General features: G+C 32.4%; 3 protein-coding genes across 3 annotated transcripts; 2 read left to right on the top strand and 1 right to left on the bottom strand.

Annotated features, from left to right (window-relative positions):
- The first annotated feature begins 524 nt into the window (after positions 1-524).
- On the top strand, positions 525-1,442 carry LOC144572480 (cotton fiber protein). Its single transcript, XM_078322070.1, has one exon. It carries the CDS (start codon positions 623-625, stop codon positions 1,301-1,303), a length of 681 nt encoding a protein of 226 aa, XP_078178196.1. The 5' UTR covers positions 525-622; the 3' UTR covers positions 1,304-1,442.
- A 4,790-nt stretch (positions 1,443-6,232) lies between these two features.
- On the top strand, positions 6,233-7,042 carry LOC144572228 (uncharacterized). Its single transcript, XM_078321695.1, has one exon. It carries the CDS (start codon positions 6,233-6,235, stop codon positions 7,040-7,042), a length of 810 nt encoding a protein of 269 aa, XP_078177821.1.
- A 6,959-nt stretch (positions 7,043-14,001) lies between these two features.
- On the bottom strand, positions 14,002-14,979 carry LOC144572227 (putative F-box protein At2g16290). Its single transcript, XM_078321694.1, has one exon. It carries the CDS (start codon positions 14,977-14,979, stop codon positions 14,002-14,004), a length of 978 nt encoding a protein of 325 aa, XP_078177820.1.
- Between the last annotated feature and the right edge of the window lie 760 nt (positions 14,980-15,739).

Below are 15,739 nucleotides of genomic sequence, written 5' to 3'. Positions count from 1 at the left end.
AACTCAATTTTGAATCTTTTACGAACTTTTTTATGACAAGGAAGAGTGACCGTAGTCGTCGAAAGCGAGAGGTGAAAGTCGTCTAGGGTTTTAGAACTGGATGACCTTATGTTTTAACTTTTAAGTCATCAACGAACATAAGCTATCAGCGGAAATCAACGTTTCACGTTACTTTGAATTTCGAACGAACCAGGTCTAGTTTGAATTTGGTTTAAATTAATTTCAAACTATTTCGAATCGAATTTTTTACGAATTTTTTCTAATCAAACTCGAATCGAATCACGAACTACGAATTTTTTGTGCAGCCCTAGGGTTGAAGATGCTTAATATAATATGAAATTACTTGGGAGACCATTTTCTATAAAAAAATATTTCTAGAACAATAATTAGGCTATAGATAGAGTTCAACCACACAATTAATGATACAATCTATTACTTCTCTCCGAGTCTCTAGATTTCCAATTACTTCCAAATTTTCAAAACCAATGATTCTGTCCCGTGGGTCCCACCTTACTTTTTCATCTCCTATATAAATTAAGCTCCATACTATCTAGTCAATAATAGCCAACAATTAAACACCAAACAAACAACAACAATCAAGCAAATCCTTGCTTCAACAAACATGGAAAAACCCTCCTCCCTCTTCTCCTCAAAAAATGGAAACAATGATAAACCAATTATCCAAGCAAAGAACATCTCAATTTTAGTAGTGGTTATATCAATACCCATCCTCTATGTATCTTTTCTCCACATTCCTCCTTCCACACTCTTCAAAGACACCACCTTTTGGTTTCTCATGTCCAATTCAATTATTATATTTATCGCCCTTGACATGGCCGGTACTCTCTTCGCACCTTCGCTGCCTGAAACATGCGAAAACAAATTATACGAGGATTTTGTAACATACAGCAAGCCGCAAAGCATGTACATCATGGAGGAGCCACCAAATACTATTGACAAGTCTCTAGTTGTTGAAGAGAAACTAATAGTTAATAGTACAAGTTCCATGAATGAAAATCGAGCAAACAAGGCGCTAGCATTAGTGAACAATAGTAATTATAGGAAGAAGGTTATGAAAGCGAAATCACTCGATCCAAAGGTGCGTAATGAAAGAAGTATTGTCGCAACCGAGAAGACCCTCCGTCGGTCGATAACTCAGGATCAGAAAAGGAGCTGTTGCAACAAGAGCGAAAGCCATGATTACGAGAAGCTTTCCGACGAGGAGCTTAATAGGAGAGTAGAAGAGTTTATTAGGAGGTATTATAGGGATATGAAGCTTCAGTTGAACAACGAATCAGTCTAAATTTAGTTGGATATAGTGTTTCTTTCTTTTTTTTTGAGAACCCTGAGAGAAAAATTACTGTGAATAATGTTTCGGGACTGTTGTTGCCTTGTTGGGGTCTTCCTTGATTAATGTTTCTGCAATAAATGCTACGATTTTATTTGGTAATTGGGTTTTGTTTTTCGGACTTATACCGTCTGGTCTGTGTTGAGATTCGTGCAAATAGATTTAAAATTCTATATAATTAAACGGTCTCGAGAATTTAAAGTGTCCAAAGCCCTTCTAACAAAAATCCCACCCTATCTGAATAATTAAGTAAACCAAAATTTTATTAGAACCATAAATATATAACAAGATGTTTGATGTATCTAAGAGACTAAGATGCAACCGAAATTTTAAAAGTAATACGATTTTTTCTCTGTTTTTATGGAGAAGTTCTTTTTCTTATCATATTATTTTCATCATGCATAATTTTGTCTTTTAAAAAAATATATTTATTTATGTTCAAACTTTGCTGAATATAATATATATATATTTTTTTATAAAAGTTGTCTTATTTTTAAATTTAACTTCTTTTCTTCAAATACATATATTTTTCTTACCAGAATGAAGTCCGAAAGCAACCTTACTATATATATAAAAATATTATAAATAAAATTTTACTCAAAAATCAATTTCCAAATTGAAAAATGTTTCTATAAATTAATAGTTTGATTTTCTGCCATTTGAATAAATATGAAATTTTTTTTTTGAGAGAAACACAGAAAGTTTATTGATGTTTTATGTGGTGGCTCATATTAGCAAGTTAATCGTGTGAAATATTTTGAGGATTTCATAGGGAGGCCATAAACATAATAGACCAATATCTATCTTATTTTTTCTTTTCAAAACAATATATACTCTAGGTTGAATGGTTGATAAACGCACTCAAGACTTGTATAATTTGATGCTTAAAGAAATTGGTGCCCCTTTTATCACCACATACGACAATAAATGATCGATATATAAAAAAAAGTAAAATCTAAGAGCACCTACATCTCAGCAACTCAACTGAGTTTTTAAATAACTGTTAACTATTTTTTAGAAATTAAGGTCTCTAAAGTTTCTAACTCTAACATTCCTAAAATTAATTTTACAGTTTATATTAAGTCACGTTAGCTAAAAAAGAGAAATAATTTGAGCCAATAATTTAATCAGTATGGAGTTTATAAAAAATTTCTTAATAATAAACTTTACTGCATAGTTTCTAAATAAGAAACTTTTTCGCATCTCTAAAACTGAATTAGAAACTTCCACATAATTAGATTAAAAACTCTAATAGTTTCAGAGATGTAGATGCTCTTTAGTTGCGCTCAAGACTTTGTATTGTATCCATCATTTATTGTCGTGTGTGGTGATAATGGAGCCCCTAAATCTATAAGCATCCAATTATACATAATACTTTAAGAAAAAAAAAATCTACAAATATATACATAATTTGTAGAGTGAGACTATACATACAGTGAATTAATATTCAAACAGTCCATCTGAATTGATATCTGTATACATTGTTTAGCATTATTTTTTTAGATAAGTAGAAAATCACGTGATCTAAAGATTCCAAACTATTTAATAGTAGCAATTTTCTACCTTATTAAAAAGAATTGTAAACAAAATTCAAAAATACAAGTACCTTATCATTTGGAGACCACATTGAATGTCCAATTCCAACTGTTTGAACTATGAAAACAAAAATATTGATCCACAGTACAGACCAATCCGTACTATGCAAAGTATAGCCTCACTCTACTTTGTAATATATTTATATTTAACAATTATGTAATTTTCAATTGAAATATAAATATCTATGCTTATATAACTGATAATGAGATGAAAAATAAAGAAATTGAGGCATAAGGTTTCCATACCATGATTGCAGAAAGTAATTTGTAACATATATATATATTTTTTTGAAAGATTGGTAGATATTTTTGTAACATAAATGAATGTCAAATTAACAACTTGGTTTTTAAATTAGGCAACCGACTGATGAGGTAATTGCCCCCATCAATTCAAGATTTTATAAATCAACTGTCATTTTTGCTTTGTGCTAGCTAGCTGCCTCGCATTATAAAAAAAAAAAAAAATTCAAATTTTATTTTGAAATATTGTGCCTTTGCAAAAATATTTTTAGATTGTTGTTCTTCTTAATTCAAAGGCATCGTATTTTTCTTTGAGTTAAATACATATTTTACTATAATATTCCTCTTTTTAGTAAATATACAAAATAATATTCCCATTTTTGTCCAAAAAATAGCATCATATGCAGCATTAACTATTTGTGAATTTGTTTTGTCCTTTATCAAATCAACGTTTTAGATTTCATATATGAAAAATCAAGGGCTATGATGGTGAGGAACAAAATATATATATTTTTTAATTTTATTCCTGTAAAATTTGTATTTTTCTTAATGAAATTTGTTGATCATCGATGGTCAACTGAACTTAATAAACTGCCATTATCCATATTTTACTATTCATAACAAGTGGAAAAGCAAATTTAATTAAAAAAAAGTTGCTTCAAGTCACATCAAAGAGCCATTATAATATTTATTGACAGATTATTTGAAAAATTGACCTTGCTACCTCAAAATTAATATCTACGGCTTGCTTGTTAGCCTCACATTCAAGGAAGTGTGATGTGATAACATGAGTAGAACTAGGGTGCTCTTAAGCTCATCAAAGTTTTGGTGAGCTTAACTCTAAAACTCATAAAATTGATTTCAAATGACGAATCCGAACCGTTGAAACCCGCCTACCTTACGTGTGATGCATCTACATGTGAAATTTTTAAACATTCAAATTAATTTAGTATAAAGTCAAGCGGTCAAAATTAGAAGGTTAATAAATTAATTTTAGTGCATTCATTTTTTGAACGTTTTTTGACCACTTGACTTTATACTAAATTAATTCGAATGTTTAAAAATTTCACATGTATATGCATCACACGTAAGGTAGGCGGGTTTCAACGGTTTGAATTCGTCATTTGAAATCGATTTGATGAGGTTTAGAGTTAAGCTCACCAAAACTTTGGTGAGCTTAAGAGCACCCTAGTTCTACTCAACATTACAATTTACAAGTTATTTGGACCTCACAATGTTAATCTTTCAGCATTTTAAATGCAAAAAAAAAAAAAAAAAAATACAAGATCAGCAATTTAATAAGAGATGCTTTATTATTTGACGCCCATGTACTTGTTGATATCTCAGTTCTGGTGACAACAACTCTCTAATGCCATGAATTGACCTGAAAAAAGAAAATAAACGACAATTGCAAAAAAAAAAAAAAAAAAAAGCGTTTCTAATGGATGGAGAAAATATTTTATATTTTATTGCAACTTTTAATTAAACCGTCTAATCTTTTAATTAATTATTGTAAGTAATTAACGTTTATTGGCAAATCTGAAACCATCGTGCCACACCCAAAATAGTACATATCCTTGTAACATTTTAATAAAACATATATTCTGATCTCACACCTAGCTAATATCGTAAGACAATCAAACGAGGTCACCACCGTTCTTTATGAACACTCTTATCTCATCTGTCTTTTTCGTAATAACACCTATGTTAAATAGTACATATATTCTGATCAATCCTTGTAACATTTTTAATAAAATATATCAGTTTCCTTGTTTCAATATTTAATTCCCAGATTCATGTTTATTCAATATTGTTCAGTGTTTTGAGTTATTCTCACTTTATTCTAAATTTTTATACCTCCTCCTCCTCCTCCTCCTCCTCATTATTATCATCATTATTATTATCATCATCATCATCATCATCATCATCATCATCATATCAAGTAAGCGCTCATTCATAATAAAATAGAGCAAATATATAATCAACTCTAATTATTTGTTTAATTAATAAAGTACCCATTTTATTCTTTATTTGTTAATCCAATTTCATTCCAGTAGTCCATATCTGTTCAAATAAGTCGCAGTTCAAATCATTTAAATTCAAACAATCCCAAGTCCAAGTCCAAGTCCAACAATTTTGTTTCAGCATAGCCCAAATGAGCCAGCTCATTTTATTCTTCTTTTAAATTTCTCATTTCCTGTACCAAGCCTGAAGACTAAGCCGAAAGGTCCAATTAAATTGAGTTATATTTCACAAGTTCAAATGTTCATATATCCTCCACAAGGCCCAAATGTCAAATTCCATTGTCCTTTTTCCTGTACATTCATTTCTTAGCCGAACCAAAAAGTTAACATTAGCCCCTCTGACAAGGGGATTTTTACCAAACAATTGATATTTAACAAGTTTTACCCAGATTTATACTTTTCTTGCATTTAGGTCCCTACAACTCAAATTCAGTGCACTAGTCTTAAACAAGGCACTGGTACAATGTTATTTGAGTGCCGGCCGTAAATTGGGTTCAAACCCGATAACGAAAAAAACATAAAGAGAAGAAAAAGTATCAAGAGATCTCTAATATCGGTATTGACAAGTTTCCTAATTCGATTCAACAGAAAATTAACATTAGGAAAGAAACAAGATAGAGATGGAAATACCATATAGCAGCTAGATATGCTGAGAGAAATAGAAAGCAATATTATAGTAGAAATTTAATAAAAAATGGTATTCAATATTATAAAAGGAAACTACCAAATATTATTAAAAGAAAATAAAAGAATGACTTGACTTATAATTGTCCTTTTTAATGATGACATTTTTATTTTGAGAGCTAAATGCACAACTCAAATTCAATTTATCCTATTTTGAGTATTCACCTTTATTATAATAAATTTAGCCTATTTTGAGTATTTATCTTTATTATACTAAAATTATGCTCCGTTCATAACTTCCTAAATTCAATTTAACCTTCCTTTCACCCTAAAAATAGAAAGAATAAAAAATAAATAGAATGCAAAACCTTAAAAATTCAACTAATTCACAAGGAATTTTAATGGAGAAGCCGAATAGGAATTGGTGCCACCTCCCACCGGAGATTCTCCATCTCATCTGCAAGAAGCTTCCAGACATCTATGATTTTGTTGTCTTTCATGCCGTTTGCAAGGCTTGGCACGCGTGCAAATGCAATCCACCTCTCCAACTCCCTTGGATCGTAGAGTATCGAATATACCCCAATGACCCGGTTTTACGCTTCTACTCTCTATCCTCAGGTAAAATCCTTACCATCACTTGCATCAGATCACGCAAGAAGTGTTTCATAGGACCATCATGCCTCTACCTAGTCGCTTATCGTCATACCAAAGTCGGGTTCTTATGGTCTCTTTTGAACCCTCTAACGAGTGATGAAATCCATCTGCCTCAATTGGAGGAAAATAAATTATATTGGGTTGAATGGATTGGACCCGATCCCACTGGAAGTGGCAAGCATATTGCAGTTTTTTCTATGTGCTCTATGTACGGTGCTCCGCATCCGTACAGCGACACGATGATTTTGTGTCGACTTGAGGATCAAGAAACTTCCCATTTTAGATTACAAGGAATGAATGGTAATGGCAGGTTGTGCTATAACAAAGGGTTTTTCTTCGTCGATAGATTAACGGGTGTAACAAAGGTGACAGATATCACAACACAAAAGTTGGTTTGCGAGTTGCCACCAATTGATCCCGATCACCATAATTGGAAGTTTTGGATGGTTGAGTCCGATGGAGAGATCCTTCTGCTACGCAAGAAGTGCGGTCTTGAACAATTACACTTCGATATATATTGGCTCTGTCTTGGAAGTGGCGAAGGAAGTGATTCTTAGGTTGAAGTTGCCGATATCGGTGAGCAAGTTCTTTTCTTAGATGAGTATCGAGGATTGTCCTTCTCTGCTATAGAATACAAAGGGCTTGGAGAGAATTGCATTTACTACTTGAAAGATGATTTTCTCTATAAATATGACATAAAAGATGGTATAGCAGAGAGTCTGTATTGCCCTTTTGTAGGCAGAGATAAAACTTGGTTTACTCCTTGTCTGTACTAGTGAAGTCTTAATGATTTCCTCTAATAATTAATAATTAATGGGATTAATTGATTAAGTAATGTGATTATTATGCTTTATAGGGTTCGGTAACTTTTAGTTATATATATTTGACTGTTAACCAGTCTGATTTGTGCTCATGTTAAGTTAAATAAAGTCATGAACGCATGGTTTGTTTTTCCAATCTTTTCTTTGAGAATTGAGATAGTTGTTATCATTACAATTCCCTTTGTTCTTAGAAATGTTTGTTGTAATAATATCAACAATTGGTATCCATAAAGTGCAAGCTTTGAGCAATTTTTTTCACTCTAGGTCAATGCTGGGTCAAATAGATGATTTTTCTCTGTGTGGTCCATTCAATAAGGGTTTGAAGTCGGCTCAAATTTGAAATTTGGATCCTTTCAGGTTCGTCTACAGAATTAAAACGGCTTCAATTTTTTTTTTTTTTTGGTATGAAAGTTGATAGGGAAAATATTGCAAACATATACATAGAAGGTAGTGAAAACTTAAATATATTGAAAAAAATAGTAATGATACAGGATAATTGGGTTTTAAGAAGAATCAACAAATTTTAAGGGACTCGCTCACTTAATAGAGATCTAAAGAGGACTCGCTCACTTAATAGAGTAGAGGAAGGATGGAATGGAAAGAAAAGAAAATTTTCTCTCAAATTGTGTTTGGTTGACTAAATTATGTCGGAGGTAAAAAGTTTAATCTTCATAATTATAATTAATAGAATCAATTTTTCTTCTAATTTAGGATATAACGGATGGAAATAAATTTTGTTACTAGAAAAAATGACATAAATGCATGCACAACCCTGTATCTTACGATATAATTCTAATTCAAGTTTATTTATCACAAACTTACTACAGCTACCGAATTTCTCATTAACATTTTTAAATTTTAATTAACCAAACAAAAATATAAGATGGAAAAAAAATTTAATTTATTTTTTCTTATTAATTAATCATCCAAAAATGAAATTAAATATATTAATATTACTTTCTATTTCATTCCATTCACTTTTCTTTTTCACCTTCCTTTTCTTTCTCTACTCTCCATCCAAACAAGACATAAAGGAGAGCGAGAAGGAGACCTCACTCACTCTAAGCTTAGCATCATATTAAGATTAAAAAAAAAAAAGAGTAAACTTTAATCTGCTCTCTTTTTTAACATATGGACTTATTTATAATAATAATAAAACTAGCTATTGAAGTTTGCACAATATGGTAAAACATAAGCAAGAATTAATTGGATTAATTCGTTCATTACTATATATGCATGATATTAATTCTTCCTTCTTATTAGCCGTTTTGAATGTTAATATCTTGTAAAAGATGTTTTTCTTATTTAATATCGTCATGATTAGCTGCACCAATAGTAAAGGGTTGGGTCCATTATGGTTGTAAAGCGTGGGTCCATTTGGAGTGATTTTTGATGGTAGATCGTGTTCAGATTTGCGGACGATTAAAATCAAACGGTTCACTTTTTTTTTTTCAGCTTTTAGACCGAAAGTTCATACATATTGCAGTTTATTTATTCATAAAAAGTTCAATGTCATGCTTGTTAAATGATAAGAAGGTATAATTTTGTGATCAAACACATTTTTCGTGCATCTATTTCTATACTTATATATATTATTCAAGAGGTATGAATTTTACATACTTGTTAAATGTCATGCTTGTTAAATGATAAGAAGGTATAATTTTGTGATCAAACACATTTTTCGTGCATCTATTTCTATACTTGTATATATTATTCAAGAGTTATGAATTTTACATACCTAAAACAATTTTATTGAAAGATAATTATGACTAATTTTTTTGAAATTTTATGGATATTTCCAAGAATAAAAGTACAAATATTAATTTAACAAGATATTTGAGGAAATCAAAACAAGAGATTATAAAAATCCGTGATTATCTTGCAGCTAGATAAATCTGAGGCCCGAGTAGGGGTGCAAACGGGTTGGATATTATCCGACCGTATCCGCATCCGTATCCAAAAAATAGATACGGATATGGTTTTATCACTATCCAATCCGTATCCGATCCGTTTGCACCCCTAGACCCGAGGCCATGGTGATCATTCACGAAATGAAATTGTGGATTTAAATTGTAGTGCAAATGCTCTCTGCTGAGAAGATTAAATGAGTCAACCCCAACAGCAGTTATCCAGAATAAAGCATGTTGATAAAACATAAGGCCGTGTGCTCCATTAAAAACTCCATTCAATTGGAGGCGTGCTCAAGTGAGATAATCATCCAAATTAAGGCCTCATGTATCATCCAAATGCTCATTCAAGTTGATCGGGTTGTTTAAGACGTTTCCATTCCTTAAGATATTTGGTATTGCCGACCTCCAAAGAAAACCGTCACCGTCTTGTATGTTATTGAGAGGTTCTAGCAAATATATTTGGTAATCATTAACATGATACACATGACCATGAAAAGTACCAATACAATCGTTCCTATGAGGATGTATCAATTGGGAATTATGCACATGGATATGTTTTGCTATTCTTTTTTCCAAGGAAAATAGAATGGTTTTAAATCTATTGAAATCTTCTTCAAATTTACACATTAATTAGAGCCCATAAACCATTACTAAACAGAAAATTGTAATCCTTTGGAAGGGTCACGGTCTCTATCCGAAATACGCTGGTTGCCATCGAAAGTATCTCAAATAGATGAGGAGGATTGTCAGGATAATTGAGCAACAAATAAAGCATTAGCTGTAATTTCTGAACAAAATAAGAAACATAAGAATATATATCTGCATGCGCTAATAGAAGATCGGCACTGTCACTGTCACCGACAAGGAGACCAGCACCGATACTGTCATCATCATTATTTGACAAAATATAGTTTTTTTCCAATTAATATAAAAATATAGAAAAATATAGAAGATAATTTTGTTAATAAAATAGTGTTTTCATTAACTGAATGTGAGTTGTATTAGAAATTAGTTACTTAGAATCATATATTCACTTGGTTAGTTTTAACCTTAGTTGGTCATTTCTGACAAAAAACAAAGGTAATGAATAGTGATAGAACAAAAGTTTTGGATCCGAAATTTTTTCACATCTATATATATATGCTACTGAAAAACACTAGCACTCACCACTCTTCCTGTGTCTCTTTATTATTTATTATATCTCTGGTGAAAGGTGACGCCAATCTCTTTTCAGCTTCTTCAATTAATAAGATTCCAGTAAATTAATTTCTCAAAAGTGTAACATTTACTTTCATTTTTATGTTTTCTTTCTGCTATTTACTTTGTTTTCATTTAAGCTCATACAAATTAATGAGCTACCTTGTATCTTTATTACGGTTGCAAAAACTGTTTGAAACATTAATACAAATAAATATATCTGGGCCAAGACCGTGATTTTTCCTCAAAAAAAGTGTAGCATTTTGTTTATTTTTTGTTTTATTTTAAGCGTGTATGGAAGGTGCCAGAAATTTAGAGCGAGCCAAATTTGTTGCTTCAAGTAAAACAAATCATTTATTAATGAGTAAACAAATTATATAATTTTATTAAAAATATCTTGGCTTAGCCAACTCAGGCAGCCAGCACTTCTTTAAATTTGTTCTTAACTATGAATGATGAATAGCTTTGTCTAAATACTGTAGAATGACATGGAGAATCTCTGATGGAAGGTCGCACCAATTTCTCTTCGGTTTCTCCATTAAAATTCCCAGTGAATTGGTTGATTTTGCAAGGGTTTAGATATATTCTTCTTTTCATTCTTTTATTTTAGAGGTGGAAGGAATGGTAAAAGGAAATTTAGGATACACCGACTGCATTAGAACCAAAATTTCATTATATAGCAGGGCAAAAATTAATAATTTTTTTTTTTAATAAGATATATTAAAGTGCCTACAAGCTTCAAATAAAAAAAAAGAGAAAGAACCATTTCAATAAACTTTAGAACTTCTATATTTAATAATTTGTATATGAGGAGGGTTCAAATGACTCCATGTTTTTGTGCCTCCATCATGCCTCCATCTCTCTCCATTATTTTCAAAGTTCAAACAGTCGATCCGAACCGCTCAACCTAACCTCCATACTAAAATATGTTTGGAGACCAAATTTTATATTTTTAGGAATTTTTTTACTATTTTTTAGATAGGTACAAAAATACTGTTTTTAGATGGTTCAGATTTACTGATTTTGTACGTATCTAAAAAAATAGTAAAAAAATTCCTAAAAATATAAAATTTGATCTCCAAACATATTTTAATATGGAGGTTAGGTTGAGCGGTTCGGATCGACTGTTTGAATTTTGAAAATAATGGAGAGAGATGGAGGCATGATGGAGGCACAAAAACATGGAGGCATTTGAACCCTCCTCTTTGTATATATATATAAAGTTAAGAAATAAAATCAAATCAGAAATGATTCCAAGTTGTACATAAAAGAATCATTCCAACTGGTACTCGGCACAACATATGAATTCACACCTTTCATTTTTTTTTTTCTGAAACAAACTATAACTTTAAACATATAATACATTACTAAATAGCAAATACTCTACAAAGTTCTATTACGATGACATGTAACATCAAACAGTCGAAAATATAAAGCAGTGCAAAATTATGCAGGCATGTAAAGAATCAAATACAAAATTATGGAGACATGCAAAATTATGCAAGCATCCTTGACTAAAACAATAATACCAGGATCTTATGTAGTGATAGAAAATTACTTTTATGACAAATTTAAGTCGACATCATATTGAAGAAGCCTATTTAGATAAATTCAAATTAAAGCCAACAATAGTACAAGCACCTTATCCAACTTCAGTTACAGATTAAAGACAAGTAATAAAAAAATCCATAATCAGCAAAACAAAACAAAAACCTATTTAGATAAAACATCAAAGCCAACACAATTCAACTACATTAATGCTCATGTTGCTTATTTGTTATTTTATTCCCACATATACGAACTGACATTTAAATCAAATAAACTTGCACCTCCATGTGCATGATTTGCACGATCAAGTCCTTTGCTCGAACTGCACTAAGTTTGAACAAACTCAAAATCAGAAGAATCTTGTCGAGTAGAAATTACAACCTTTCTCTTATTATTTGACTTTGGTGGACGGCCTTTAGGAGGTCGGGTATTAGGTTCGAAGATGACATCAGATTGATTTAAGAGTTCTTTTGTTTGGAAAGAGATTTGCTCTCGGGTAGGGTACGGGTACCTCGGGTAAACCCGGGGCGGGTAACGGGTAGGACGGGTACTCGGGTAGAACGGGTACGGGTAGGCGGGTTTTTTTTTTCAAAACATCTACCCTACCCGTTTCATACCCGTGCCCGTCTCGGGTAGGGGTAACGGGTATCTCGGGTAGGGTCCGGGTTTTTTTTTTCTTTTTTTTTTTCTGTATTATTTATGCTTTGAGATTCGTGCCAAGTTAAAGGACAGATCCTGGACCATCCATTTCAATTGTACTCAGTCAGGTAACCTGAGTATTATTAAAGGGGGCCAGTATTATTTATGCTTTGAGATTTTTGCCAAGTTAAAAGACAGATCCTGGACCGTCCATTTCAATTGTACTCAGTCAGGTAACCTGAGGGATGTGAACCGGCGGCAAAATTTAAAAAAATTTGAAATTCAATTTTTTAACAGGAAACGGGTACGGGTACAACGGGTAAAGTAGGCGGGTACAACGGGTAAAGGGGTGCGGGTACACGGGTGCGGGTACAACGGGTACGGGTAGGCGGGTTTCGGGTACGGGTACAACGGGTTTTTTTTTTAAATGCTCTGTCCGGTCTGTCTCAAACCCGTTTACCCGCTTATACCCGGGCACGGGTACCTCGGGTAACGGGTACGGGCCGGGCAAAACGGGTACTACCCGTTCGGGTATAAGCAAACCTCTACCTTCCAAGAGTGATCGCTTTTTCATCTACAAGTTAAATTCAACAAAAAGAATGAACAACTTCTTTTTGTTGTTTCTCGCTAGCTGAGATCCACCGTACTAACTAATTTCAAAGTTGCTTCCTTGCTTATTTGATTTCTTGAGATCCTCTTCAGAATCGTAATAATACAATAAAAGCAGCCATATTCAGAAATTTGATTTCATTCCAAGTTCTTTTCCTATAAATTGTACAATTTGATTCGTTTCCATTCTTGTGGATGTCAGATTTGGAGGAGAGAGTCTATGTTACTTTCTTTAATTGAACGAAGAGAAACAGTCTCTGTGTGCGTTACTAATTAATTGAGTCCGAAGAGAGAGAAAGTGTAATGAGGGTAAATGGTACTTGCTATTTATAGTTTCCATTAAAACAAATGGATATAGTTTCCATTAAAACAAATCAAACCATATGTATATAGTTTCCATACAAACAAGCAAACCAGAACCACCTATAGCCGGCAATGAATTTAAGCACTTAATAGCATTAATTAATTATCAAATAAAAGCATAATAATCAACATGCAATTGTAAAATTGCGATTGCAAATGGTACTTGCTAGACTGGACAGCTCTAAAATACAGAGTAACGAAAACCGATTTGTAATAGTGCTTATTGTATTGTATCTAAGTTACATTTTCTCAAGTCTATTTATAGACTTTGTACAACCTCAAATAACAAACTAACTGAAAGTGGTTAAAAATTCTAATCTTTTATTACATATATTTGACTCGGTCAAATCGTAGTCTAATCCATTTGTGCATTTCATTGACTTAGTCAACTGTAATATATTCCTCTATTAACAGCTAGCACTAGTACAACTAGTACAGACTAGGAGTAAACCAAGTTTTATTTCTGCCAACAAAAGGGCAATACAGACTCTCTGCAGTACTATCCTTTATGTCATATTTATAGAGGAAATCACCTTTCAAGTAGTAAATGCAATTCTCTCCAAGTCCTTTATATTCTCTAGCACAGAAGGACGATCCTCGATGCTCATCCAAGAACAGCACTTGCTCACCGATATCGGCAACTTCGACCCATGAAGCACTTCCTCTGTCACTTCCAAGATCAAGCCGATATATATCGAAGTATAAATGATGATCAGGATCGCACATCTTACGTAGCAAAAGTATATCTCCCTCTGACTCAACCATCCAATACCCATAATAGTGAGCGGGATCAATCGGTGGCAACTCATAGACCAGCTTTTTTGTTGCGATATTTGTCACCTTTGTTACCCCCGTTAATCTATCGACGAAGAAAAACTCTCCATTATAACACAACCTGCCATTACCATTCATTCCTTGTGATCTAAACTGGGCAGTTTCCTGATCCTCAAACCAACACAAAATCATTGTGCGGCTGCATGGATTCGGAGCATCGTTAGTTCCAGCAGGATCGGGTCTAATCCATTCAACACAATACATGATATTTTTCTTTAATTGAGGCAGATGGATCTCATCGCTCGTTAGAGGGTTCAAAAGAGACCATAAGAACCCAATTTCTGTACGATGGTAGGAAACTAGGTAGTGGTATGATGATCCTAAGAAACACTTGTTGCGTGATTTGACGCAAGTGATGGTAAGAATTTTACCTGAGGATAATGAGTAGAAGCGTAAGTTCGGGTTATCGGAGTATCTTCGATCCTCTAGAATCCAAGGGAGCTGGAGAGGAGGGTCGCATTCGCAAGAACGCCAAGTCTTGCAAACGGCATGAAAGACGACAAATTCATAGATGTCTGGAAGCTTTTTGCATATGAGGCGGAGAATCTCCGGTGGGAGATTGCTCCAATCCATGTTAGACTTCACCGTTAAAATTTCTTATAAATTTGTTGAATTTATAAGGGCTTAAGGTTATATTTATTTTATTTTATTTTATTTTTTAGACAGTAAATTTAGGATGTCATAAACGGACCGAGTCAGAAATATATTATGATCAAGCTAAATTTGATAAAATATAATATATTAATTATGATGAAGCTAAATTTGATAAAAAAAAAAAAAATATTAAAAAAGGTATATTTAGGGCAAGTCATATTTACTGTACTAATTAAAATAAATGTTTTATTAATTGTAGCAAATTATATAACTTTATTAAAAATAATTAAGATTATACATTAAATTTAAAAAAAAAAATGAACTTAGAAGTTGGTTTAAGCAACTCCGGCATTTAATTTTGTCCTTAATCATGAATAAATCGGTCTAAATATTGTAAAATCCGTACTTCTCAGATGAGATAGACAATTTTTGGTGGAAGGCGACACCAAGCTCTTTTCGACTCCCATTAAGATTCCACCTGAGTTAATTTCGCAAAAATTTAGAATTATGTTTTTTTTTTATTCTTTAATTAATTTAAGGGTGGAAGGATGTGCCGGAAAAGTTTAAGCGAGCCATATTTGTTGTTTTAATTAAAGGTCACTTCTAATTGTTCACAACTAGTTGTCCACAATTTATCCACAAAAAAACTGTCATTTGACTTGCGCGAATCTTGTAAAATTTCAATTCTATACTGTAATCTCATATAATGAATCATATACAAAACGCACTTTAAAATTAT

Source organism: Carex rostrata, chromosome 20 (assembly GCF_964058835.1).
Source record: "Carex rostrata chromosome 20, lpCarRost1.2, whole genome shotgun sequence".
NCBI classification, from domain to species: Eukaryota; Viridiplantae; Streptophyta; class Magnoliopsida; order Poales; family Cyperaceae; genus Carex; species Carex rostrata.
This window is presented reverse-complemented; position numbering and strand designations above follow the sequence as displayed.